This window comes from Castor canadensis, chromosome 17 (assembly GCF_047511655.1).
Source record: "Castor canadensis chromosome 17, mCasCan1.hap1v2, whole genome shotgun sequence".
Lineage (NCBI taxonomy): Eukaryota > Metazoa > Chordata > Mammalia > Rodentia > Castoridae > Castor > Castor canadensis.
The window spans coordinates 70,075,353-70,102,638 of NC_133402.1; the positions used below are offsets into that span (position 1 = coordinate 70,075,353).

The following is a 27,286-nucleotide window of genomic DNA, read 5'->3' on the forward strand; positions in this document are numbered from 1 at the left end:
TTACAACTATGAAGTATCACAAATCAAACCCCATTGAGTGAAAGACACATAAAGTATGTATTTATAAATTCCTATCTAGCCAACTAATAGATGTATCTTTTATCCAAAGGCCCAGATTTAAATAAAATGGTGACACCATGAAGGACAAAACTCCATCTCAGTATGCTCATGAGCAGCCTCAAGTCCAACATTCCAAAGTCTTGACCCATCCGTGAATCCAGGGTCTAACCACATCATACTCACAGGTCAGAATGCAGGTTAGTGGCAAGTTCTGCAAATGGGAATCATTGCTAGCAAGGGTGATACTCTGTCACCCATAAGCACTGGCAGTGAGATGGCAGACCTCCTGAGAATCAGTTTAGTGTAGATGTGGTCCTTTCTGTATTTCTCAGGAAGCAGAGCACTCCAGTTAACAAACTGAAACAGATGTCTAGACTCCAGAGGCCTGTACTGGTTTCTTCTCATTGCCTGGGGAATGCTTCATCTTTGGTGAAAAGTAAGCTCACAAGTTTTATGCCTGTGTCCCTTGTCACAATTATTCCATGCTCATTTTCTTGGTAGGATGGCAAATGAGTATCAATTACCTGTAAGTCAGGGCAAAGTAAAGCTGACATCTTGACTTCATGTTTTACTTCAAGATTATTCTGAACCTGAAAAAAATATGATATTCTGTTAGGCAAGGGTTTCCAAAATACCAGGAAATGAGATTTAAATATTTAAACAATCATGAGATTAACAAAGCTGCATAAATTGATGTTATAAACCATAATTAGTTTAAAAACACTTATAATAACTTTTGTTGACATGAAAAGAATGTCAAACCACTTAAACATTACATTTTTAAAAATATTGGTTGAATATGTGAGACAGAGAGAGAGGGAGAGAAATATAGAGACAAAGAGAGAAACTGGAAGCAGAGAGAGAGATGATGATGATTTTGTTGTCAAAAATGAGAACTGGAGGCATGGCTCAAGTGGTAGAGCATCTGCTTACCAAGTGCAAGGCCCTGAGTTCAAATCCTAGTGCTGCCAAGAAATAAAATCACCAATGGAAATAACATAATCCCAAATATGATGTGCCTTGGGGAAATCAACAGTATGTATAAATTTGTAAAACTTATTCTTGACTGAAGGTAACCAAAGAGAATGAAAGAAATGAATATAACTACTAAACAGCACCATATTATTTTTAAATTTAAAAATTAGAATTTTTGAGTATTTTTAAGTTTTAAAATAGCATTTTGGCTATTAAGCAAACATTGCCAACATAAATTATATCCAAATATAAAAATAAATAGACCAAATTGAAAAAAAAGACAATTGGTAGGTAACTTACCTCCTGAAAAATGCTGTAGTGTTTAGGAAACATGAAAAACATTTTGATGTGCATAGAGTTTGATGTCCAAGGAGAAAATGTGGGCTGTTCAACAAGGATTCCCTTTGTCTTTCCAGAGATGAATGCAATTTCAAGGCTTCACCTATGACACTACAGACTGCTGGAGAGAATTTTAAATTATCCTCCCAGGAGAAATTTCCTCAGCTAAAGTCTGGCATCAGCAACAACAATGCCAGGACAGTAGAAAATGCCTGCAGCTGCTCCAAGTAGAAAACTCAGAACCAGAGGATGTGCCTCAGTGAGTCTCTCACTATACTGCTGACTGAGCCCAAAGAAAGGATAGATGGAAATTCAAAAGTTCCACAGCAGGGAAACGATACCCTACCTCTTTGATGTATTCCCAAGATGCAAGAGAGTTCACAAGTTTAGAATGGAATGAGCAGAGCAAGTTTCCTGACAGAAACTCCCCGAGATACCTAATCTCTCCCCAGTGCCCTAAAAGAAATGATTTACTATTAATCACAAAAGGTAACAATCAATATCTTACTCTCAAGCTCACAAAATGAGGGGAAACAGAGACCACAAGCACAGGGAGGAGGCAAAAAGACAACAATGCATATATATTCCTCATTTCGTAGGCAGCCAGTATGTGCCTGAATGCAAAAAAAATGAGTCATCTCAGGATACCAGTAACAACAAAAGAACAAGATGAAAGTAACAAGGCCAAAAAACTTGAGAGAACACATCGAACTCATGGTAATATCCTTAAAGTTTACTTACTTGTAACTGTACTTAAGCTGTCCTTTAAAAATTTGTATTACATTTTCATGTATAATATAAACTTTGGAGTAACTTAGTAATTAAAATATCATGAAAGATGTTCAACAAATTGCATCATTACCCTTAATTCTTTTCAGCAGCATTATTTTTACTCTGTGTTTTTTCCTCAAAAATCTCACTTCTTACTTTATGTCCAAATAAGTAAGATAGGAAAACAAACCTTGTCACACAGCAGTGCCTAACTCATGGCAATACCACACCCAGGTGCAATGGCCAGCCAAATAGGAAAGAAGAGCCTAAAACCAGTGTTGTTCACTGGTCAAGAGTCTCAAATCTGGATTTGTAATACATTAGCTCTATGGCTTTGACCAAATTACTTAACCTCATAAAACCTGTTTCCTGACCTCTGAAATTGATGTAACAGTAAATATTGCATATGGTTTGGAAGGATGTTAATCATTTAAAGTACAGTCTTAGGTATACTGTAAGCACTTAGTAAATGTTGATGATAATATATTTATTATTGACTGAAACAAATGTGCAGAGAACCTGGGAACCTAGCCTTGTAATTCTTCAGAAAATGTTTGTTGATCATCCAGCAAGCAAGACATAAGAAATGTTGATTTGGTTCTATTTTTGCTTGAGTATGTGGAGGTGGTGTCTGGACAAGCATCTTATATAACCCATATATAAACCTCAGCTCAGACATCAAGTCCTCTGATAAAAATACCTATGAAACCCATGCAATGTACTTAACAACACAGCACCGTCATGTATGCTTCTTTTCACCATTTCAATCTCTTGCTTGTTTGTTGCCTACTTTTCCACTCTTTTCTCTTCACTTGTTTCTCTGGGATAGATGGTTTGACTAGCCCCATAGCTGCTTTCAAGCACAGGCCTAGGTCCCAGAGGCTCACTGTGCATCAGGCACATTCACTTTTGAGAAATCATGGTTGAAATATTCGATAAGCATTTGTTACCAATGAGACATTCTGATTGGAGTTTTGTATTTAATTTTCTCTTTTATATATCACAAACCCTCAAACCCAGCTTCTCATCAACCCTGCTTGACTCCTCTATATTCGTAATCCTAGAGCCTGATAGCTCCCAGGTTGTCAATTCCACCTTTGCCATTCCCACTGGGTTAGGATAATCCATAGTATTGGACTTGTTCTCAAAATACTGCAATTCTTTCTTAGTGTTCACTTTCTCATTCTGCCACCTTTGACTTCCCTCTCCATTTGCAACTACAGGATTTTAATTCAAGTGTGATTAAAATTCTTAAATAACTTCACAATGCTCTTAGCACTGAGTAAAAACATCTCACAATGCTCTTCCACAATTTGCCCCATCCAATCTCTCCAACCTCATCATACACCATATCTTCCTCCTTTCATCTAAGCTGGAATCTCTCAGGACGCAGGAAAAAAAAAAAAAACCAGCAGACACAAATCATCAGTTTTTCTATATTCAAGAACTAATTCATTAAAAAACAAGACATGAAAACAATCCCATTCACAATAGCCAAAAACAACCCCGAGGCTTGTGCCTATGTTAATGTTTAGCATCGCCCTGCTCAAATTTTCAAGGTAGGTCTACATATCTTCATAAGTCTCTGTGACTTTGCGTAACAGTCACTTGAATTAGGTATTCTTAACTTGCAAAGCCAGTGAGTAGCACAGATACTTCAGCAGAAATTACAGGTTTGTCAAAGTGTTGCTTAATCATAATTGGGTAATTGTTGGACAGTTTTCAGAATCTCTACATCCACATCAGACAAAACTTAAGAAAAGATTGCTGCACAATTTGGCATGATAATTGGTATAATAATCTTGAAGCAGGGCATTCTTCAATTTCACTCCCATCCTTCTCACCATCCCACTCCAGCACAACTTATTATTTAAAATACACAGAGAATTAGTACAGAGTAAAAGATGGCTGGAGAATAAAGCCATCTCCTCCTATGTAAATTCTCCTCTAAGAGAGGGCATTTAAATGGAACAGGTTGGGTGAAGAAAGGTCCAGATTACAGAACAAAAAAGCAAATTTCCAGTATTAGAATGAAAAAAGGCCATCAATGTTATTTTTGTTCATTTTTAAAATTACAATTAAGAAATGTTGTGAAAAACCTTATCCCGAGTTTCTCAGGTTTTCCTCTATCAGTGCCATTTGGACTGCACAATAGGACTTTGTGCATGTGTGTTGTAGCCGTATAAGCATATGTATATGTGTGTGTGTGTGTGTATATATGCATATATGTGTGTATACAGAGAGATATTTGCATGCATACATGCATATACAAAATATGTGTGTAAAATGTATGTATATGTGTGTGTTTACATACACTTTTTTTTTTTTTTTTGCAGCACTGGGACTTGAACTTATAATCTTGTGTTTACTAGGCAGGCTGCTCTTACCACTTGAGACACTCCACCAGCCCTCCAAAAACTTCCTTTTGGTTGTTTTTATTAGTACATATTAATGTATAATGTGGGTGGTTTTCTGCATAACTTATAAGTGCTCTAACCCTGAGTGTTTCATATTAATATGTAGGAAGGGATAAATTAAAATGAATAAATAAATAATTGGAGAGGCACCTGGCATAACTTTTTGCTTCAAGGTTTTAGAACTCAAATTGTATTTGAAATGTACAGAAAAACATTGATCCATAAGGAATCTGAAGATTACTTTGTCACGTTTTTTCTTTTAAAAAAAAAGTGGAAAAAGTTGACATAATGTTAATCATTAGGGAAAAAAAGATGCACTCTTCAAAAATGTCAGCATCATGAAAGACAAGGACATGCTAGCAAAGTGAGGGACTGGCAGAGACTAAGGAGTTATGACAATCAAATGCCACCTGAGATTCTGAATTGGCTCTCAGAGCAGAAACAGACCTATGTGGAGAAACTGACGAAATCCAGCTTAGTGAGTGTGCTGCACCAAGATAATTTCCTAGTTTGTGTTTTTACTATGGTTATATGAGATTGTAATTTCAGGGGAAGTGGAGTAGTTCGTGTGACATGACACCTATGAACGTAACAGCATTCAAGTTAGTTTTAAAAACATACTAAAGAAAAACTGACAAAAACTTGATGTTCAAGATTTTAACTCAAAATTGTCAATTGCTATAATAAGAAGTAAAAATCAATAGCCAGCCTATTGTAATTGACATTTATAGAGCATTTTAATTAATGACTGCAAAATACCTACACATTCTTTTCCAGTGACTTTGAAAATTTACAAAAATGGATCACATACTAGACTATAAACAAGTCACAGTTGATTTCCAAAGATTGAATTGTAGAGTGTATTCTCTAATCAAAATAAATTTAAACTGTAATCCCCACATTTAAAAATTAACACATTTCAAATTAGAAATATTTCCACTTGACAGACACATGAAAAAGCATTTTAACAAAATAATGTATACAAGCATGATCATGTGTAGGACTGGGGGAGGAGGGAGAGGAAAACAGAATGATAGTGAATAATATTGAAGTTCATCACATCTATGTAGGAAGAAGACACAACTAAATGCACTGAAAGCTGCTGAATAAAAAGGGGAAGGAGAGAGAGAGAAGGAAGAGTAATAAAGGAAGTTAGACTGATTGAAGTACAATATATTTGCAGGTGAAACACCATGGCAAAACCCCTTTGAACAGTGAACATGAAAAAGAAAAAAAAAAAGCCAAGACATCTTAATATAATATAGAAGTTATAAAGAACTAGAAACAGCTTTTACAAAAGAATAAGGTTGAAATAAGCATAAAATTGACATAAGGGTAGGCATGTAGATCAACAGAACAACAGAATCCAAAAACAAATAGCCATATTTTGGTCAACTGAATTTTCTCTCAAGTGCTATTGCAATGCCACAGGAAAGAGTGGTCTTTTCAAGACATGGAAGCAGAAAACTGGATAGAATGGAAAGCAGTGAGTCAGTACCTCTACCTTCCATCAAGAGACAGACAGAATTTACTTGTTGAGTCACTGCAGCTGTCAGTGTACCTCAGGAACTGTCTCCTGAAATACATATTCGGGTGGGGTCCATGCCATATTTTGTGAGAATTTTATCCTTAAGAAAAAACTTGACCTCAATGATACCATCTTTAGAGCAGGAAAGTGATGTTGAGGAGCTAGTCTATAGCTTTAAAAAGGAACAGTAAAGCATTGATGGTTGTACTTGCACTGAGGTCTCAAATGTCAGATAGATGCCATTTAACATGAGGTCCTATCATTCAGTCTTCCAAAAGTCAACCCAGACTTTTCTATTAATTCTTGATTCAAATGAAAAAAATTAAAACCAGCATAAGAGTGTTTCACTTGTGTTCCTAAAGTCCAAGGATGACGTGTGTAAGGAGTCAGAGGACTGTTATCAACTCCCTTAGGATGGTGAGCAAAATGTTTAGCTCAAGTGCATCTTAGGTTGGAGTTGCTCTGTAGCTCATATCATGTTCTTAAAGTAACAGGCTAGGCAAAATTTTTAACTCTTGCTTTTGAATCATGACTTTTTTTTTTTTTTTTTGACATTTCTAGGGTTTGAGCTCAGGACCTTGCGCTTGATAGGCAGTTGCTGTACTTATTAAGCTACAGTCCAAAAAACTGAGCCATGGCTTTCTGAAGGCAACAAAGCTGAGAGGATTTTCTAGACAGGTGTTCTATTTTTCCAAGGTCACTAAGATCGAAATTTTGCATGCTGGAAGTATATATACTTCATCATAATTAATGCCCACTAGCTGATTCTAGGAAAAATGTGTAAAATGAAGTAGTATTTAAATATGCTAAGGAGCTTGCTTATTTCTGGTAAGTTCATTTGTAAGAAAATTATTATATCACTGATTTAATGATTGAAACTGAGTTTTCTTCCAATGTCTGCAGCCAGTAAAAATAGGAGCATACCTCTGCTACCCTGTTCTCAAGACTCATGGTTTTTTTTTTTTGTTCTACAGAAGATTAAAATTTATAAATACCTATACTTCTTATAAATTGGTGATAGGTTCTTAGAATTTTATTATAAACTCTACCTAGAAAATCCTAAATAAAGTATAATTTACCAAATTGGAGTATCTGTTACTCCAATTGTAGTGAATTTAGACTTTGGGAGTCAAAATACTGTGGAAATCATAAGGATTGGGAAGAGCATGTGAGACACATAAACTTTCATCATTATGTTAAAAAGATTTAAAGTGATGTGATTTAGATTACTTCAGAAGTTATGGAGGTAGAAAGGAGAGTATCCTACTGTCAAAAAATTAGGAAAATCCATGAAAAATATGAAAGTGGTACCAATCACTTTCTTTAGATGATCAAATGTTCATTTACGTTTTGTCTAAACTTCTTTAACATCCTAGTTAAACAGAAATGTGTCACTAAGCCCTGTAACAACTATTGGACGTTTTTCATTGTTGTTTACTATGAAATAGGAGTTTTCAGCTAGTCTCAAATTTTATCACCAAAGAAGAATTATTTTTAAATTAAACATTTTCTTACCAGCCCACACACAACCCAATATTCCAAACATGTTAGGTTAAATTCTTCCTCCTGTCCAGCTATGTTATATGGAATGCAAGTAGGGTTTTTATAGGACCTGAGTTCTACATGTCAGAGCAGCAGTATTTCCCAAAATGCTTACCCTACGTTGTAATCATGGGAGAATAATGGGATACTGGCTCCTTTGAGGAGTGCTCTATGTTGCAATGGTGACAAGTCAAGTATATTAATTTTAAAAGTTATATTTGAGGTACAGAGAACTTGATTTAGAAATTAAAGCTCTATGTAGTGAGGGAAGAACTCATAGTAGGAAAGGAAAATCCTTCTCTTACTCTGTTCCTACAGTGATAGCATCAAGTCTGTTTGCAGTCCATCTATTCAGGAAGTCAAAAGCTGTCTACTCTAAAATAAAGAGAGTCAAAGCCCTCCTTGTAATTAAAAAGCAATAGGAACAGTTATAGCTATAAATATGAGAACTATAGTTTGAGAATGTTATGGAGAAACCTTATTTCTCACCCCCATTTCCAAGCAGAGGGACTTGAACCAACATAACACATTCTGACCTCTCTCCAGGGATAAAAAGATGACTTTGCCAATTGGTACTGAGAAAGGAAAAACTAGGTTGGGCCCATTTTATCTTTCTCTTGTCATCTGCTGTTTGTACACATAGACTCTTCACAGGTCCCTTTGTGGCCTGGTGGATTCTACTCTTCTCTGCAACTCTAGGCAGCAAGTTTTGTAGACAAGAGATGTGTGACTAAATACTACAGTTGGGTCTCAAATTCAAGTGTCACATATCAACAGCAAAATATACATTGTCCAAAACCCTCATTAGAGATAATATTCTTTTCACTTTCATTTAGAGAAGAAGAATAGAAAAACAAAGAAAGGGAAATAAAAATTTCAAACACCAAAAAAGGAAAGACCATGCACACTCAACACAACAAATAAACATACAGAAATGAGACTTTACCCAAGCATAAAAATGTAGATAGTTTCCTTGGGTAAGATGGAAAAGTATCAGAGACAGAAATGAGAATGCATCAAGGGTCGGGGCAAAAAGCTGTTCATATGGTTGAACCACAATTACAGAGGGGAGCATTGCCAGAAGATAAGAAATGTGAATGTGAGGGTTAGGCAATGTGATTGGTAAGGAATTCGAAGTTATTTATTATGTGATTGAGTCACTGAAGAATTGTCAATAAAGTAATCATGTGAAAGATCCAGACCATTACACACAGATGAAATAAAGATGAACAGGAAAGACACAGAGATACCAAGAGGTAATATTTGTGAAAAATCAGGAAATACTACATTGTGCAAATAGGGTTGTCATGTTCAGAAGTGGGATGAAGGGAATGTGGTAACTGAGTGCAGGAGCTAAAGAACAGAATCCAGGAGCTAAAGACAGAGTATAGGAGCTGAAGAACAGCCAAGAGCAGAAAATAATTGCTCTTTACTGAGAGTAATACAGAATTTTTGCTCTCGAGTAATAATCCCAAGGTTATTCAAGAAGTTGGGATGTTTGGGTGAATGGTGATTTTTTTGTTTTATTTCTTTGTTTACTGAGTTTACATAGGAAGATGATCACATTTGCAGTTAGCGGTTGTCCAGATGGACATATCTAATTGGCAGCTGTACACACGTAGACAGAACTCAGGAAGAGTATCAGAGGAGGCAGTGCCTATGGGTCACTGGAGCAGATGAGGCACTGAAAAAGCAAACATGTAGAGGCAAGGCTAGCAAGGGAGTTCTGGGGAACAAGAATAGTTAGGAAATTTATGAATAGAAATATGGAAAATATGCCACTTTGCTTTATTTTTAAATGAGAGATGTGATAGAAAGACTGAGAAAACAATGAAGGGCAGAAGAATTTTTAGGAGATACTTTGTTACAGAAAACAATGGGAGGAGAAGAACAGAGGTCATTATCAAATGCAGCAGATGATGATAGCACATAGAGAGTTAATTTAAGGAAGTAAAACAAGTAATTAAGGAAGGACTAGAGCCAATGGAGTATGAAATAAGTCTAAGGAAAGTAAAATGAGAAAGAATTAATCAGAAGAGAAATTGAGGAATAACTGGCACCACGAAATGTTTAGCAATAGTCATTTCAAAAGCAAAACAAACAATAATTTTAAGATACAGGATTGATGGGGATAGACTGATAAAGTCAAATAATAGGTCTAGAGCCATGTAATACAAGATAGAAAAACTGATGTCAACAGGAATGATGCTCCTTCCTTGAGGGGTATTAGAAGGAAGTGAGGGAGAGAATGGCATATTGGACAACTGATCTTTGGAAGAGAGGGATTGAGATAAGGGTGAAGGTTCAAAGTTTGAGGCACACAGTCCTTGAAACCCTCCATTTCCTCTGAACAGCAACAACTTTGATGTTACATTGGATCTTAGCTAAAAGGCTGGGAAGCGATTAATAGGTTGGTCTCTAGAAGACAGGAAGGTCTAGGTACCACAGAGTGATGCCAAGTGAGATGCACTGACAGGAGTGGGAGGTGACAGGCTGCAGGGATTCTGAGCTACTGCGGGACACTGAACAGTGACATGTACTACAAGTTTCTCAAGCATCATGACAGTCTTGTGCTCCAACTTTGAAATGTCTACTCTTTTTTGTCCATCTGTTTGTACCAGTGTACAAAACTTCAAAAATGTGTACAGAAAAGATATAACCATGCATTCTCACAAACAGATTAAAGTTTGTTTTTCTGCAATTTGGCATCCATGTTTGTTTGTAATGCCGTTAGGATTATAGGATAGTATCTTGTTTAATGTGTTTAGATAATCACCTTCCATGTTATGAACTCTAGAAAAGCTGTTCCTTCCTTGAAGTCCTTTTCCATGTTTGTTTATTTTTACTGTTTTTGAATATTTATTTTTCTTACAATTTTTAAAACTGTTTTATCTAACACTGAAAGTCTCCCAAAAATGTGTATTGTGGGTTGAAAATGTTAAACTGGAGAGAGGTGAACATTTTATTATAGTTTTTTTTAATCAAGAACATTTAATATTCAGTTTTCATCCTTCAAGATGTTTTTCTTCAAATAAGTTATGCTCTTTCCTGAATTTTAACTATTTTTGTGTTGCTAATAGAATGTTTTCTAATGTCATTTTTAAGTGTTTATTGCTAGGAGAGGGAAATACTATTTTTTAATATTTAACTTGCAAAAAAACTACCTTACAATAGTCTCTTGTAAACACTTACATATTCTAACCAAACTCTAAAGTTTGTAAATAATAATATCATTAGGAAAGGTCTCATTATTATTTCCAAATGTTTACATGTATGTGTTTTCCTTATGTCTACTTTTATCACAACCTCTACATATGAAATGCTAATCTTTTCAGGCATCATTCTATATCCTTACTTTAGTTAAAGTTTTTCACAGTTGCATTATTTTTCAAATATGTACTGTTGGATATTTGCAGTTAAACTTTTTCATATTTAAATTTTTTCATTTGTTTAGTTTAGAGTTTTATTTAAGTGAGGAATAATGTGAATTCTGTTGACTCTCTGCTCATTATATATTGGTTTATTATATTGCTTTTCTCAATTAATTCTTTTAAATTGCTAGATACATTTCTAGCTTGAGATATCTTGGCATTTCTGAAATGAAGCCACTCAGTCACAATGTATCATTCTCTCAGTCTATTGTTGATTTTTCTTACCTAAAGTTCTATGTCGAATTTTTCTTCTGTATTCACAATGGAACTTGTTATTATAATTTTTATAACAGCTTACGATGTAAGTTCCACTGAATTCACAAAATACATTGTATAATCTTTTAACTTATTTTACTCAAAGTACTTTCCTAAACACATATAAACTGAATTTACAAGTGAGATAAAATTGGCTATGAAGTTATCTGTTCCTGGTACATTTCAATTAGACAATGAAGTTCTCATTCACTGTAATGATGAGTAAACTATTAGGGTTCTTTCATAACTCCTTTATGTCTCAAGAGATAATTAATTACTTTCTCTATATTTTAAAAACAGCTGGTAAACCTAGACATTTATTCAAAAGATATCATGTATAAAATTACTATGAAACTAGCAATTTGTTCAAGTATTTGATATCCCTATACAAATATGCTATTATATAAGAGAAGTAATGTTCAATTTGAGATATATATATAAACATGTATATATAGAGAGATTATCATCTGAATAGTGGCAGAATTAATAAATTAATATAACTTACATTTAATTCTAGCACACTTTTGTGCTTTTAATACTCTATGACTTTGTTTAACCATTAAGAATTTACTTCAAAATATTTGTTTAAAAGAACTAGAAAATAGTTGTGCTGCTGTATTGTCATCCTTTCTCAATCAGGGTTTCTTTGAAACTGAATTACTACAGAGAACATTCAATTAAGCTTTGCAAATGAATCACTGAACAAAATGTGCATGAATGCTGCAATTTATCTAAGAACTTCCCAGTGAATGTTTACAAAAGCAAGTATTGGATATGCAGTACCTACTCACATGATTTAAACAATATAGTTAATTCAGCAATTTCTGGTTTAAGATGAGTTGGTGGATGTCTTTTCTGTTTCACAAATGAAACCACCAGATGATTGCTTTGTGGAATGTTACAGCTTCACACATATCATGAGACAAATAATAGCAAAAGTAATTGGCATTCTCTGGATTGGTGCAAAGCTTAGTGTTTGAATTTCAGGGAAAAGCCTTATTTGCAGAAGGATTAGCAAACAGTTTATTATTGATATGACCAAAAGGCAAATGACCAAGTGGCAGGCAGATAATAATAATAATAATAATAATAATAATAATAATAATAACACTGTTTGGGGATTGGGTTATCAATGGGATTCACAAGTTACAATTAACTTACACATTACCACGTTTTCTCACCTTTAGGAATAGCCACAGAATAGGAAAAATAAGACAACACAAATGGCAGCATCACAGGGACCTCAGAAAATTAGACAATGCTTTTAATGTCCCTGGTAGGAATGTATTTTAGCTATGGTAGTGCTGTGGGCTGTGAGGAGTGTGGTCCCAGTGTAACAAGGAAGCAAATACTTCTGGAGCTCACCAACTTAAATGTCTTGCTCATTACATAATTCACTGCAGAAATTTAAAAATAATACAAAAAATGATTCTGACTGCCATGTATAGTTAGTTAGGAAACTTCTTGGATTAGTAATCAAAATAGCAATTGATGTAGTCAATGTACTTAACTTCAAGGTCAATGTTATTAAAATTTTGAGTAAAAGTCAAACATTTAGGCTGTTAAAATGATTTGCAGCCCAGATGTTAACATCTATCTATCAGCAAAGAAAACTAGCAATATGAACAAAGAAGCCTAGTAATATGAAGTTTACATGAACTGAATGTCATGGAATTTACACTTAGCAGATTCAGTTGATGTACTGACAATACCTAAATAAAAAGTGGCTACAGTGCAATGGAATGCTCCCCTTCACACAAATGCCATGCAAGTGTCCGCAAGCTTTTTCCTTCCTTCTCATCACCATTGGTATCACTGCCTGGAAATTGTCATGTCTGTTTTTTCTATAACTATACTCATATGTTAATACTCTACTACTAATGCATACTTAGAACTGATCAGGCACAATAAATGACATTTAGTGGGAATAATGACATGGATATGATTGGGAAAATTAAGTAACTTACTCAAAGATACAAAGTAGATTTTATTCTAATTTAAACTTAGATTTATCCCAAATTCATACCATTGTTCTGTCCATTAAGCTTATATACTTCAAAATACAGCCTTTGGATTACATTGTAACTAAATGATTATCTAGCCACATGCATTATTTATAGAGTTACAGATTTTTTTCTAACCAACGAATATACTTATCTCTGATTCTAAAGCCTAAACGTAAATTAAATGGTGGCGTGAATGCTAGAGCTCCACGGACTCCATCCTCTATATGGTCATGATTAACTTGAACTCCAACATTCCTAAGTCGTGTGACATAAATAAGTCCATCATCTCTTAGGATATCATGTTCACAAGTAAGGATATAAGTTAATTGCAAATTCTGTAACTCAGAATCATGAACTAGCAAAGGTGACAACCTACTATCCAAAATTTCTAGATAGGAAGCATTAAATTGTCCAGTAACTGGTTCAGTGTAAACATGGTTCTTTTTATACTTCTCTGGCAAGAAGGCGCTCCAGTTAACAAACTTGAATAGATGTCTGGATCCTTGCGGCATATGTTGGTTCTTCCACATTGCTTGGGGCAGTGCTTTGTCTTTAGTCATATATAGGGATCCCAGTTTAATCGCTATATCCCTTGGCAGAATCGGATCATGTTCATACTCTACATGAAATGGCATCAAAGTATCCAGAAATTGTAAGCCTGGGTAGATTAAGGCTTGTGCCTTAATTTTACCTTTGAATCCTGGATCATTCTGTAGCTGAAAATATAATGAAATATTAACGCATCAAAGGCTTTTGAACAGGTATAAGAGGCTTCAATCATCTGAAGTAAATAAATTTATGAGACTGACATAACTAGTGATTACTCTCATAATATTTATACTTTATTTTAGACACACACACACACACACAAATTTATTCACATATGACCAGCAAGTATAATTATAATATTCATAGGGAAGATGGACAAGATACCTATAGGGTTTTTGCTTGTTTAGCTTTGTTTTTGGTAGTACTTGGGTTTGAACTCAGGGCTTTAACCTTGCTAGACAGGTTGCTCTACCACTTGAGCCATGCCCACAGCCCCATCTATGTTTAAAACCCTTTGTCTTTCTTATTATTGTTTATACTCTCTCTTCAACAAAATTAAAGATAAGGGCAAAACAGTTTCTGCCTGGAAGCGAGGGAGTGGGGAGGAGAGGGAGGGGGCAGGGGGAAAGGGAGGGAGTGGGGGGTAGGGGGGAGAAGTGACCCAAACATTGTATGAATATATGAATAAATGAAAAAAAAAGACTTTGTTATAATTTCATCAGAATTTTGTAATAGTTTAATAATGAAAGGCGACGTTATCTTAAAATATGAGATGACTAACCTAAAGACATTTAACATACACTATTAGTGTCTTCGCAACCATCTTGAAAAGTCTAAAAGTATTTGATAAAAGGCTCAATAAAAACTTACACACTACTTTTTGAGACCACATTCACTCTGAAAGTGGAGGTCAGTCTATACACTGAAAAGGAAACCCCCTGGTTGAACTAGTTTTTCCATAAAAAATGGTTTTGAATGAGTGAATGATGTACTGGATTGAGTTAGTTTTTGAGACATGTTATTTATCATTCAGTTATTATCCATCTACACATAAGTAGGATTTTAAGAATAAGGCCAGTGCTTTTTTGTCACAGTAGTGATTCTTCTATAAAGGCATGGCACATAGCCCAAATGTTATCTAATGGCACTCTGCAAGGTTTAGCACATCAATTACAATAATCCCAAATTCTTGGCAGATTTTATAATTTACTTATGGAGAACAAAAAAACCTATCATATTAAATGGTAGTTCTTAGACAAAAGCTTTATTTAGCATTACAGAATTAAAACCATTTTACATCTAAAAGTAACATTATGCAAAAAGGACAGGTGCTTATTTATTTTTCATTTCACAGTTTAAAGGATAAGACTAATATAAGTATGGCAACTAAAGTGATCTTTTTTGCATGAGAACTATAGTGTGCATGTTATAAACACACATGACACATGACATACAAAGTACCAGTTGAGTCACTTGTGTTGCCAGCATGCCCCCAGAACTGTCTCCTGAGATACAGATGCGGGTGGGGTCCACATCATACTTCACTGGAATTTTATCCTGTAGAAAGAACTTGACTGCAAAAATAGAATCTTCAAGGGAAACTGGGAAATGATATTGAGGAGCTAGTCTGTAGCTTTTGAGGAAAAAAAGCAACAAAGTTATAATTAAACTTAGTTTGTGTATATTCAATTATCTCCAATTTAACAAACAAAAGTGGCCTTACCTGAATCTTTAATTTCACCACTTTAGCCTGTGCTTACTAATAACTTCTGTTTTAAACTATAAGGGTTCTCAAGTATTTATTCTACAAAGAAATGAGTGGGACAAGGATATGCCTTTGCCCTCATAAAGGTGTCTGCAAAATGTTCAGAGAACAGCTATCAGTAGTGCAGTGGTCACTTTCTGTAGAGTTCAGACTCTCAATGATGTTGGTGACTCAAAAACTTTCAGAAACATTGATAGGAATGCACAAGAAAAGTTAAAAACAGAAAATCTGAGAGCAAATGACTTTTAGGTGTCTGAGAAATTTATTTAGGTCAAGATTCTACAAGATTGTATGTCACATTTCATTTCATAAATGCTATGTGAAAACGATTTAAAATAGGAGCTTCAACTCTCTGGGGTCCAATCATTTTTGAGACTTGAGTGACTTACATTGGAAATCAAACCTACACACTGTGGGCCACAGTATTGATAAGCAGTAATTAGCACTGATTACACTTTGTTCCACTTAGTGAAGAAATCCTACTTTATTATTTTTTGTCATTAACCTACAAGTTTCTAAGTACATTTCAACACTATGGAATTGGTAGAAGAGAAGGAAAAATTCTTTAACCTGAGGATGAAGGATTCAGAAGTACATAGGACACCTGGATAGGTCAAAAAGTAGTAAGCATTTACTTGTCTTTATGGTATATTGTTGTAAATTTGGGTACAAGTCATGACATACTAAGAGCTCTCATTTTAAGAATGACTTGAAGTGCTTAGAGGGTTCCAACATTGGTCACCTAATATTACTCCAAGTAAGAAAAGCTCTAATCTTCATTTTTAAATTATCATCTCAAGTAAACCCCACTGTCCCAATTGTGTAATAGATGACTAAATTTCTTCTTTCTAGATATTATAACCTGAGTTTTATGTACTTAGAGGATATCATAGCTGTGCTGGCCAAGATGTTCACCCTCTGTGTCTCCCAGAGAGCTCTACAATGGCAGAGATTAAAGCAAAAGCATATCCCTTTAAGAAGGCATGTATTATATTACTTATAAAAAGTAATATAATCTCCAAATCCCTAGGGTCCAATCATTTTCAGGCTTGGATGACTTGCAATGGAAATCAAGCCTACTATGCAGTGCAGGCCAGGGCCACAGTACTGAGAACAAACAACTCTTACTCTGCTCCCACAACAACAGCGTCAAGCTGGTTTGCCACCAATCTGTTCAGGAAGTCATAGGCCTCCAGTTCTGAAATGAAACAAATAAACACAAAGAGGTACTCTGCAAATAAAGAAATGGAAAACCCCTACACTTGTAAAATGTCATAGGAACATGGATTGTGCTTAACTCATAAAACCTCTCCGATCCCTACTTCTAAGGCCCTGTGGAGGGGACACTGTCAGAGTAACAAACCTTCCTTATCCTTCACCTTCAAAATCATCCTTAACCAAAGTCCAGGAGAAAGCATCTCTTGGGCCACCACGGGAAAAGAAAGTTGGCATGCCCTTTAGTCCTGTTTTGTTTTTTTTTTGTTTTTTTTAATTCCAGAACACTTCTTTCAGGTCACCTTGATGCTCACATCACCAAGGATGGCCCAGACATACTAGGATCTGCTCCTGTCTGAAGCAGATCTCATGTGGAGAAGGCTCATGGCTGTGCAGCATGGCTAGACACTCTTGGGCAGTTATTTATCTCAAGGATAACCCATTAGCAAGAGCTAGGGACACAGTCTGCAATGCTTCATTAGTAATAGCACATTGTTTGACCATCCCTTGGTTGAAGCCTAGATTTCTCATACTAAGAAGAGAGAGAAAGTGTGTACCTTGACTTTTAGAACTGAAACACTCATTACCATGGCATCCCATAAATGATAGAATAAGCTAGAGCTCTGGAATTAAGTTGAAGATAATACTATACCCAGTGTTATGATTTTTACATATTCTGAGGTTCAACCATACTCCATTTTTCCAGGAAATTCTAGTCAGTATTGTTGTCCTTTTCAAGAAAATGATATTAGTTTATGCATTGCCAGATACAGTTCTTGCTGTAATCAGAACAAAGTAAGATTTCCCCTCACTGAACTCTTGGATATGTGTAGTAGAGTTCATACTTAATAATCTTTAAATCATTCTTCTGAACAGATGTGATAGTTTAAATTTTAGTCCAAATCAGTATGTAGGATATTCTTGCCATTCTAATTCCTTATAAAATTGATTATCTATTGACTCTAGTTAATGTGTACTTAAAAGAGATGGAAAGATATAAAAAAGGTAGAGTAAAATTTTGTGATACAATCCCCCAGAAAGCAATGTCAAAATTCTTCTCAGTCATTCAATATATATTAATTCATTCAAAAGGCGTTAATTGGGCACTCATTATGTGAAGTGTAAAGATATAATGACTGCTATCAAATGGAAAGGGAAAAACTGAACTCATTGTAGGAAAAAATGTACTCAAAGGCAAAAGTTTATGAAAATACATACAGATGCAGGAAAATAAGGATAGCTAAATACAATTGATCCAGACATGGTGGTGCATGCCTGTAATCTCAGCACTCTGGATGCTGTGCAAGAGTTCAAGTCCAGCCTGGACTACCCAGAGAGCTCAAGGCCAGCTTCAGCAACATAGTGAGACCCTGTCTCATAAACCAACCAACCAAACAAGTCAAAAAACTGAATTAAAAATGCAGAGATATAAAGGAGGAGAAAGTAAGGCAATGTAGGAAAATAGGAAGCAAGGTGGCTAACTCAGGGTATTATTCATAAACAAGGAGTGAATATCACAAAAAATTTAGATATAAGAAGTCATACAGGTGATTTACATGTTGTAAAGAGGAAACGAGAAAGAAACAGTTGGCGATAGATCAATGGTGGTGAACAGCAAAAGAGAAAATGATGTCTCCAGGATTCAACACAGAGTCAAACAGGAAAATAGAGGAGAAATATTTATAAAACCAAATAATGAAGTAGGAGAAAATATGGTCCTAAGTAAGGGAGAGAGGTTAAACTTTGCCAAGATATAAAAGTGTCTTTTCCCAAGGCATAAGCAGAAAGAAGTGAGCTATATATATATGGCTGTTGATGTTTTAAGAAAGTATGAGAAGGGTGAGAGGAGGAAGGAGGAAGAGTGAATGAAGGTGCTGAATGTAGGCACTTGCATCCTGGATGGAGTTGGGAGTCTCGGAGACAGTATGGAAAGGATAAATGAGAAAGGCTAACTACATATAAGAGACAGCAATTTGAGCCAGGCATGGTGATGCACTTCTGTAATCTCAGCACTCAGGAGGCTGAGGCAGGAGGATCATGACTTCAAAGCCAGCCCGAGGTGCAAAGCGACACCCTATCTCAACAAAAAGAAAACGAGAGAGAGGGAAAGGGGGGTGTGTTCTTAAGCTACATTGAGAGCATGTAGCTCACTCTATGGAGTGAGTGCTCAACAGTGTGATGGTTAAACCTGTGGAGCCTGCAACATGCCAAGGCTGGGCTGTGGTCTCCACCACTCACTAATAGTAAAAACTTGGAGGACATTACTGAAGTCTGGCTTCCTTCCCTCACTTCCTGAGAATGGCATTTGCTTCCTTAGCAAAGTAAAAGTTGGGCACCCAACTGAATGCAGTAGCATTTTTACTTATTTTGAAGTGTTAAGATATCATGGAGCCAAAATTCAGTATACAATAATCAGGCTATTTAAGAAGGGAGTCTTAGCATTTGTATCTTACATCCTATAAGTACACTGCACAATATCCTTTGACCTCTGCACTGTGTAGTGACTCCATAGTATTCACCAACAACCAAAAAACAATGTGGGTACGTGTGTGTGTAGAAATATACAAATGTGCGCTCATGTGCATGTATAGGTGTGTGTTCATGTATGTGTGCATGTCCATGTCTGTGTACATGTTTGCATGTGTGTGTATGCATGTGCAGGGATGTGCAGGTGTGTGTGTGTCCATGTGTGTTCCCTGCACCCAAGTAGCACAAAAAAGCAGAGTTTGTAGCAGGCACTACTTATTCAGCTCTATTCATTTTGAGATCGAAGCTATGCATTGGACTCTAAACCTCTACATTATTGTGGTAACACAGTCTACACCTTGAACATATGCTTGCTACTGATGGCATAAATTGTATCATTTCTGATTCAACCACTTCACTTTCAGGGGGCCTGAAGTTGGGCCCTTGGTATTTGAAACTCAAAACTCAAGTTTATGTTTGCACTTTCCATGTGTTGCTATCAATATAAATTTATTTAATAATAAAATTTTGAAAACCAAATCTTACCTATTATTTTTATTATTTAATTGTCTAACTGTATATAAAGAAATATGTATAAAACATGGTTGATATTGTCTGCCTTGTCTCTAATAACATGCACATACTCACAAAAGTAAATGCAGTATCAACAAATGTTCTCTAAATACATTATATTTAATTATATGTACACAATATACTTTAAATACATATAATGTTCAACATATACATCAATAAAATGTACTTACTGCAACTTCCCAAGACAAAGGCACCACCATGAAGAAAAATTACAGCTGGTCTCTGTCTTTCTGACTTCCGTTTTGGCAAATACAAGCGAACAGGAATTCCACTAAAGTTTGTGTCAGTCACTGTAATATTTTCATCTGAAATTGCTTTTGTAAGGAGCAGCGATGTTAATGAGTAAAATAATTCTTCATATTTCATCAAACCTATATTTTCAAATAACAGACCCTATCAAAACAAAAGTTAAAACATTAAACATTTTTATTTTAATACCACCGAATGCATATAAAGATGTGATGAAAAGGAAGTAGAAGTAATGTGGCAATGCTGGAGAGGTCTTACTGGACCAGCGTGCAATTCTACAGGTTGTAAGTGCGAGGCATTGAGAATAAGATTGATCTCATTAAAGCACCAATTTTCTGGCACTATATTTTAGGTTGGTCTAGTTACTTCATAATCATAAAATTCTATCTGCAGAATTGAGAAATAAGATTATATACTTCTCTTTGCATATTTCTAACATTTTCCTTTTATTTTACTGGTATTTCAATTTCATTTAAACATTTTAAGTCAACTGTTTACTACATTAGTAATAGCCTATATTTCTATTTATCAACTACAAATAGACTTATTCCATTTTCCTTAAAATCATTTGAAGAACTATTTTAACTTTATCGCAAAGTCTTAAAGAATATATTCTTGATGATATGTTTATTAATTTTTGAGTATTATTTATAATGGAGTAGTTAAAATTACAGGTTCTGGTGGCCAAGATGGAACAAGTTCAGAGAAGTCTATCTCTCCACTGACTACAACTAAAACTTACACACACAGCACAAAAGAACAGCTTTCTGAAAAAGCAAACAAAAGGGTATTAGAGAAGAAATTCAACCCTTGAATAAGTTTCCATGAAACAGGATGAGTCACATATTTGTTCTTTTGTCTTCAGACTTTGACCGGGGTTCAGATTAAACCAACAATGAAGGAGGAGAGATGCAAATAACTATTCCAGAGAGGCTTTCTGTTTGCAGCTATAGGAGCAATTAATGCACATGAAATGGGGAGTTCCCACTTTCATTTCTTTTGTCTTTCTTCTCTTTTCTTTCCCATCAGACTCCAAGGCAAGTTTCATTAGTAAGAGCTATTTTTTTTTCTACTGTGGTGGAGGTGCCAACACATAAAACTCTGGTCAAAGAAGCTGTGAAAAGGGGCTCTTATTGTCCAAATGTATAAACAAATTGTATGCTATTTTCTTCCTTTCTTTTCCTTCACAAGCTTTACACTGAAAGTGGGTCTAGTTGTGGGGAACCACTGTGCCAGAAACACTGGCAAAAAATGGATCATGGGCCAGAAAGTGTGGGGAAATCCTACAAAAAGAGAGAGCTAGAAAATGGTGCTCACCATACACCATACAGTGTTAAGTGAATGGAAGAAGCATAGCCAAGGTTTTGGTAATGTAAACCAGTGTCCGGTTCCCAACCTAACATTAGGTGGTACACAACAGGAAAAACACAAACAGCATAGAAGAAGCCTTGAAAATGGAACTGACACAGGGATCACTGTTCTCACAGAAGGGAAGAGAAATCTTTCAAAAGTGGCTAATGTGATCAAAAGTCTCTCAAAACAAAATGATGACTAAATAAGACAATATTCTTCAAAGAAATTTAAGATCCCATGGTACCAAAACAAAATTGCCAAAATGCCCAGGATGCAATCTATAATTACTTGACATAAAAGAACAAAGCAAATGAGAGAAATTATCCTTAGGTGGTACACAATAAAAAAATGCAAACTTCAAGATGATCCAGAGGCAAAATCAAGGATTTCAAAACACCCATATCATTATTCTCCATAAAATAAAGATGAATCCTCTGGAAATGAAAGAAATACTAGCCATCCTCAAGGAAGAAGTAGGAAAAGTAAAATCAACTGAATGCGAATTTTAGAATGGAAAAATTATCTATTTCCAAAAAAATGTTCATTGTATGAGCTTAATAGTAAAATGGAGATGGCAAAGCCTAGACTCACTGAACTTGAAGATAGATGAAAGAGAATACACCATCTGAAAAATAATAATTGAAGTAAAATAGAGCATGTCTGGGGATCTGTGTGGCAATAGCAAAAAATCTAAAACTTGTGTCATCAGAGAAGAAAGGGGGAGGAGAGAGAAGGTAAGGAGGAGATATCACAGAAAAGACAGCTGATGAAATAATGACTAAAAATGTCCCAAACGTGTTGAGATATTTGTAGAGCCGAGAAGATTGCCAATGCTCAAGGAGGATCAACTCAAAGAAAAATCACAATGAAATTGCTAAGAACCAAAGATCAAAATAGTTGAAAGCAGCCAGAGCAAAGACATATATTTTAAGGAAATCAGAAGACTGCTGATTTCTCATTAGAAAACATGAACACCAGAAGATACTCAAATATGTGTTGAAAGCAAATACCCAGCAACCTAGAATTTGGTGTAAAGCAAACATGCTATAAAAGTGCAAAACAGAGATAGAGAAAAAACACAGACAACTATCACAAGAAAGAAGATGAAGGGAATTTATGTACTTTTCAGAAATAGAAACGGTGAAGGAAGTACCTTAGTTGAAAAGAAACTGACAAGTCCTTACTCCCATTTCCTGCTAAGGGAGCAGGAAATGTTTCTCTCTTCTATTTCCCCTACCTCTCTCTACTTTACCAGTTAAAATAAAATAAATCTTTGCTAAAATTTCTTTTAGAAATGAAATGATACCACTGAGAAATCTGGTACCCCTGAGATCAAGGAAGACCAACTATGCAGTACAATAGACTAATATTCTGCTCTAAAATTATTTAAAATATGTGTAACTATTGAAAATAAAGTGTGCTAACAGGTATGAGGAGCTGCACTCACATGACAATTATACTGAAGAGATTAAGGATAAACAACCTATGTAAGCTGTGAAAATCTAAGAACACATGCTGCAACTGCTAGAAAAATAAATCATTATCAAGAGCATAAGGAACTGTAGTCAATGCTGGGCACAGTAATGCATGCCTATAGATAAAACTACTTGGCAAGCTGAGGAAGGAGGATCACTTGAGCCTAGGAATTCAAGACTAGAAAAAGAGAGAGAGAGAGAGAGAGAGAGAGAGAGAGAGAGAGAGAGAGAGAGAGAGAGAGAGAGAGAGAAGAGTATTAGAGGTTGGAGACCAGGGATGAACCCTAGACTGGGAAATAATGGAGCTTGCATAGCCTCTCCATAGTAGGAGCTTGCAGAGCTCTCCTACCATAATTTTCCCAGCACCTTTGTTCCTGCATCTCCTTGAAGAAAACAACCTACTGTGTCCACATACCAGCTCCCTGATGCAAAACTAGATAAAGTACCAGAACTGTTTGGGGAGTCCCTGATGCCAGATTAATCAATACGTTAGATAAAGTGTCCTGTGTGCCTTGATGAATCCAGAACATATGTGCTGTAATTAAGCTTCTTTAACCTTAGGAAAATTAGCCTACCAGACCTCATTCCATTTACCTTAGATCAAAGAATTGTTGAAGCTTGATTTTTACCTGAGTCTTTTCCTTGTACTGACCTATAAAATAAACACTCTGGCTCATATAGGCGGTCACATATACCACCAGGAACATGTAGCCCTCCAGATCCCACTTTTCTGTTTTATGTCTGTATGTCTGTGTGTCGAATTTCTCATTCCCCCGCTGCTCTTAGTCAGGTTCACGCAGCATACCCATGTAGGTCACAGGCAAAAGAGAGAGAAAGAAAGAAAGAGAGAGAGAAAGAAAGAGAAGGAGGAGGAAGGAAGGAAGGGAGAAAGGGAGGAGGGAGGGAGGGAGGAAGAAAGAGAAGAAAGGGGAAGGAAAGAAGGGAGAGAGGAAAAAATGAAGACAACCAAACAATAATAGAACAACAAAAGTGGAATGCTAAAATAAATCCACATATCCAAAGCAAGGGAAGAAATAGAGGAACAAGAAGTGTTTAAACAGAAAACAATGGTATAATTGTAGAACTAATTCCAAGCATATCACAGATTGTATCAAATATAAAAATATTCATTAATAAAGAGTATTTAAATACTCTTGCCTTTAAATACTTAAGGGCAAGAAATGTAGGCTAAATTTAAGACATTCATTTTAAATATAATTACATAGGTTATTGGGAAGAAAAGAGATAAGAAATATAGATCACATGCAAAGAATAATTAAAAGAGAGCCATAGTGGTTTAATAATATCAGAAAAAGTAGATTTCAGATCAAGACAAATTACCATGGATAAAAACATACATAAAATAATGATTTTAAAATTTCACCAAGAATACAATAATGAAATAATGAAGAAAAACCTATTTAATAGAGCTCCAAAATACATGTGCCAAAATCTGCTGGAATTGCAAAGAGAAACAAAGGGCTGGAGTTATGGCTCAAGAGGTAGAATGCCTGCTAAGAAGCTTTGGGCTCCGAGTTCAAACCCTAGTAATGTCAATAAATAAATAAATAAACAGAATCCATGAAAACAGAAATATATTATCCACAATTATATTTGGAAACTTCTTACATGGTAATTGAGTGACATGTTAGAGAAAAATCATCAAAGATATAAAAACTTGAGCAACTTTAGTTTGAAAAAGAATAAAGTTAGAGGAGTCACACAACTTATTTCTAAAATGCCAAACTGACAGATCCAGGGGAAAGAACAGATGTGAGAAATAAAACAAAGCCAGTCTGCCCAGCTCACTTATTAAATTGTTTCAAAGGCGATTCATTTTTAAAAGTTGAAGATAGTAAGTGCTGGTAAGGATGAGGGAGTTGCTGGTGTGGATATAAAGGAGTGTTCAAGCTCTTTGGAAACAGCCAGGTTGTGTGAATTTAAAGACACAGATCTAGTGTGGTTCACTGTCTAGTCCTGTGGGCTAGATCAAACTCAAAAGCAGGTTAGAAACTCTAGTTGTCTTCCCTGAAGAAATGTTAAAGAGATCTGAAAAACTACAAGAAGGTGCCGCTGTCTAAGTTATTCCTCTGTTTTAAAAAAGTCATTTTATTTTAACAAAATTTATTACTTGTAAATGACATTATCATCATCATTTATAAGGAAGTTAATCTCTAAGCAATTGATATTGATAAATATAACCCACATAGAAAAGCTTTGGGGACCTCAGTAACTCAAAGAATGAAGTTTCTCAGAACAGATAGTTGGAGAACTGTTAAAAAAGGAAAAAAATATTAAAACAGTAAAAGTACTAAATGTAAAAATGCCATTGATATTTACAGGTGAGTTTTAAAACAATGTATGGGACAAGATTACCTCAGAAATGTCAAATATATTTAAGCTATGTAAAATTCCCCCAATTTTTCTCTTAGACAATATCATCCCTTTTATTCTGATTAGCAATATGTGGTCATTATCTTTAGATGCACATTATTATCAAGAATGTTTATTCTTTATTTGTACATCTTCAAATAAACATCTCAATTATTGATTTGATTTGCACAATTTCAAATAAACATGCCTAATGATTAAATTAATCATATTGGTTACATTAATATTATTTGGTTGATATATCCTAAAAGAAAATCAGTTTCTTTCAAAACACTAACTGAAAGTTCATATGTACTGGGCACGGCATCCCAATACCTAGAAGATGTTACTGTGAGGGAAGTCATCTTCATAGCAGCATCCATGAGTCCTATTTTCCAAGGCTCTTCAAAGTTTTCTGGCATGGGCGTATGAATATAATAAGCAAAGACTACACAAAGCAATCCCAAGCACAGAATTTTGTATGCCATGATAGTCTTTTTCCACTTCTGTGTGGTGATAATGCAATGTTGTTCCATTTATACCAAGTACTTAGTAGTCAGACAAAGGTAGACGGTAAGCTTTCTCAAGTAATACAACCATTTTAGCAATACTGACTTAACTCCAAGATTAATCATGACCATAGCAGCTGGTTATGCAATTACCCTTCTTCTGAAACTGGTTTCACAATGAATCTAATCAAATATACATCAAGAGCAAACTGTTAGCAGCTACAAGAAGGTCCTCTGTTAGCCTGTGACATCAGCACAACCCACTTGATTAGGGTCTTCAGCAGAGCACAAAGAGAATAAAATCCATTGTTCTGATAGTATCCTGCAAAGATTAGTGGCAAGAAGTTAAGAACAGAACCTATTGGGCAACATGAAATCAACCTCAAGGCACAGATCACTAAGAACAACTAATGACAGCACAGATCTTGAAGAAAAGTCAAATCTACTGTGACCAGCTGAGCTTTAGACAAGAGAGGGGAGTCTAGTGGTAGAGTACCTGCCTAGCAGGCACAAGGCCCTGAGCCCTGAGCTCAAATCCCAGTAACATAAAAAGAGAGGAAATTGATATTCTTATCCAAATTCCAGAATTAAGTCATCCAACCCAGAAATATTTATGTAGAGTTCATGTTATATTAAACTTGAAAATTTTAAAACTCCTATCATGGAAAACATATGTATTAATTATACAAATAGTTATTGCAATCCTTGTATAGCCTGTATTCAGTATTAGTCAAACCTGGCATTCATGCATTCCTTTGTGGAACTTCCTCTCATTCTAGCTTCCATGTTCCTAGGACAATTTTTGGCAGAATTGGTCATAGAATTGTAGGATCATTTCCTCAATCAAGGCATTTCCAAGGTTTCTTCACCCATTTTGCGGCATAAAATGGCTCTGATCTACTCCATGCCATTATTTCTTTTGCAACCCTCCTTTATAACCTATCTGAACATCAGACTGACAGAAGAAGGACTATGCTCTAAAAATATTTGGAGAAATAGAACTATCTGTGTGGAAGTGGACAGGGAGGCTGAAGATATGATAAATGTGAAAAATCCATTATGTGCATAATGGGAAAATCACCCATTAAATCATTGGCCTACTTTTACATTACCTTCCTTCTCTGTGTCCACTAACCTACACAGTCTAACATGGAACTTCAATGGCCTTGCCCTTCTGCCCATTCAGTCAGGCAGGCTCTTCCTATCTCAGTTTTCCAAAAATAGAAAGTATCATCAGAAAACAGAAAAAATTAAAAATCATTAAACCGCCTGTTTTTTTAAAATCTAAGAATTTATGTTAATAGAAAGGAATTTCAAGAAAATATGACATTACATGCTTAGTTGAACTGCAAAGGAGCTATTAATTCAGAAATATTTCTCCTTGGTTGTTGAATCTTCACTGTGAAGTTTTGAAGTT

The 27,286-nt window shown here is 35.4% G+C and overlaps 1 protein-coding gene and 1 pseudogene across 1 annotated transcript; both read right to left on the bottom strand.

Annotated features, from left to right (window-relative positions):
- Nucleotides 1–54: 54 nt before the first annotated feature.
- Nucleotides 55–8,127, bottom strand: LOC109674333 (arylacetamide deacetylase-like 2; annotated as a pseudogene).
- Nucleotides 8,128–13,440: 5,313 nt separating this feature from the next.
- On the bottom strand, nucleotides 13,441–25,848 carry LOC109674334 (arylacetamide deacetylase-like 2). The gene is made up of 5 exons (XM_020151329.1): nucleotides 25,711–25,848; nucleotides 20,084–20,306; nucleotides 16,767–16,836; nucleotides 15,335–15,506; nucleotides 13,441–14,040 (listed from the first exon to the last, which is right to left on the bottom strand). The coding sequence occupies exons 1-5, from the start codon at nucleotides 25,846–25,848 to the stop codon at nucleotides 13,441–13,443; spliced, it is 1,203 nt and encodes a 400-aa protein (XP_020006918.1).
- Nucleotides 25,849–27,286: the final 1,438 nt, after the last annotated feature.

Bases quoted from the DNA above. Each gene is read 5' to 3' on its own strand.
- LOC109674334 (XM_020151329.1), bottom strand. From the start codon at position 25,848: ATGGCATACAAAATTCTGTGCTTGGGATTGCTTTGTGTAGTCTTTGCT. The intron at 20,307-25,710 runs GTAACATCTTCT...TTGTTTTGATAG, and splicing joins TGAAGATGACTTCCCTCACA to GGTCTGTTATTTGAAAATAT. The intron at 15,507-16,766 runs GTAAGAGTTGTT...TTTCCTCAAAAG, and splicing joins GCTGTTGTTGTGGGAGCAGA to CTACAGACTAGCTCCTCAAT.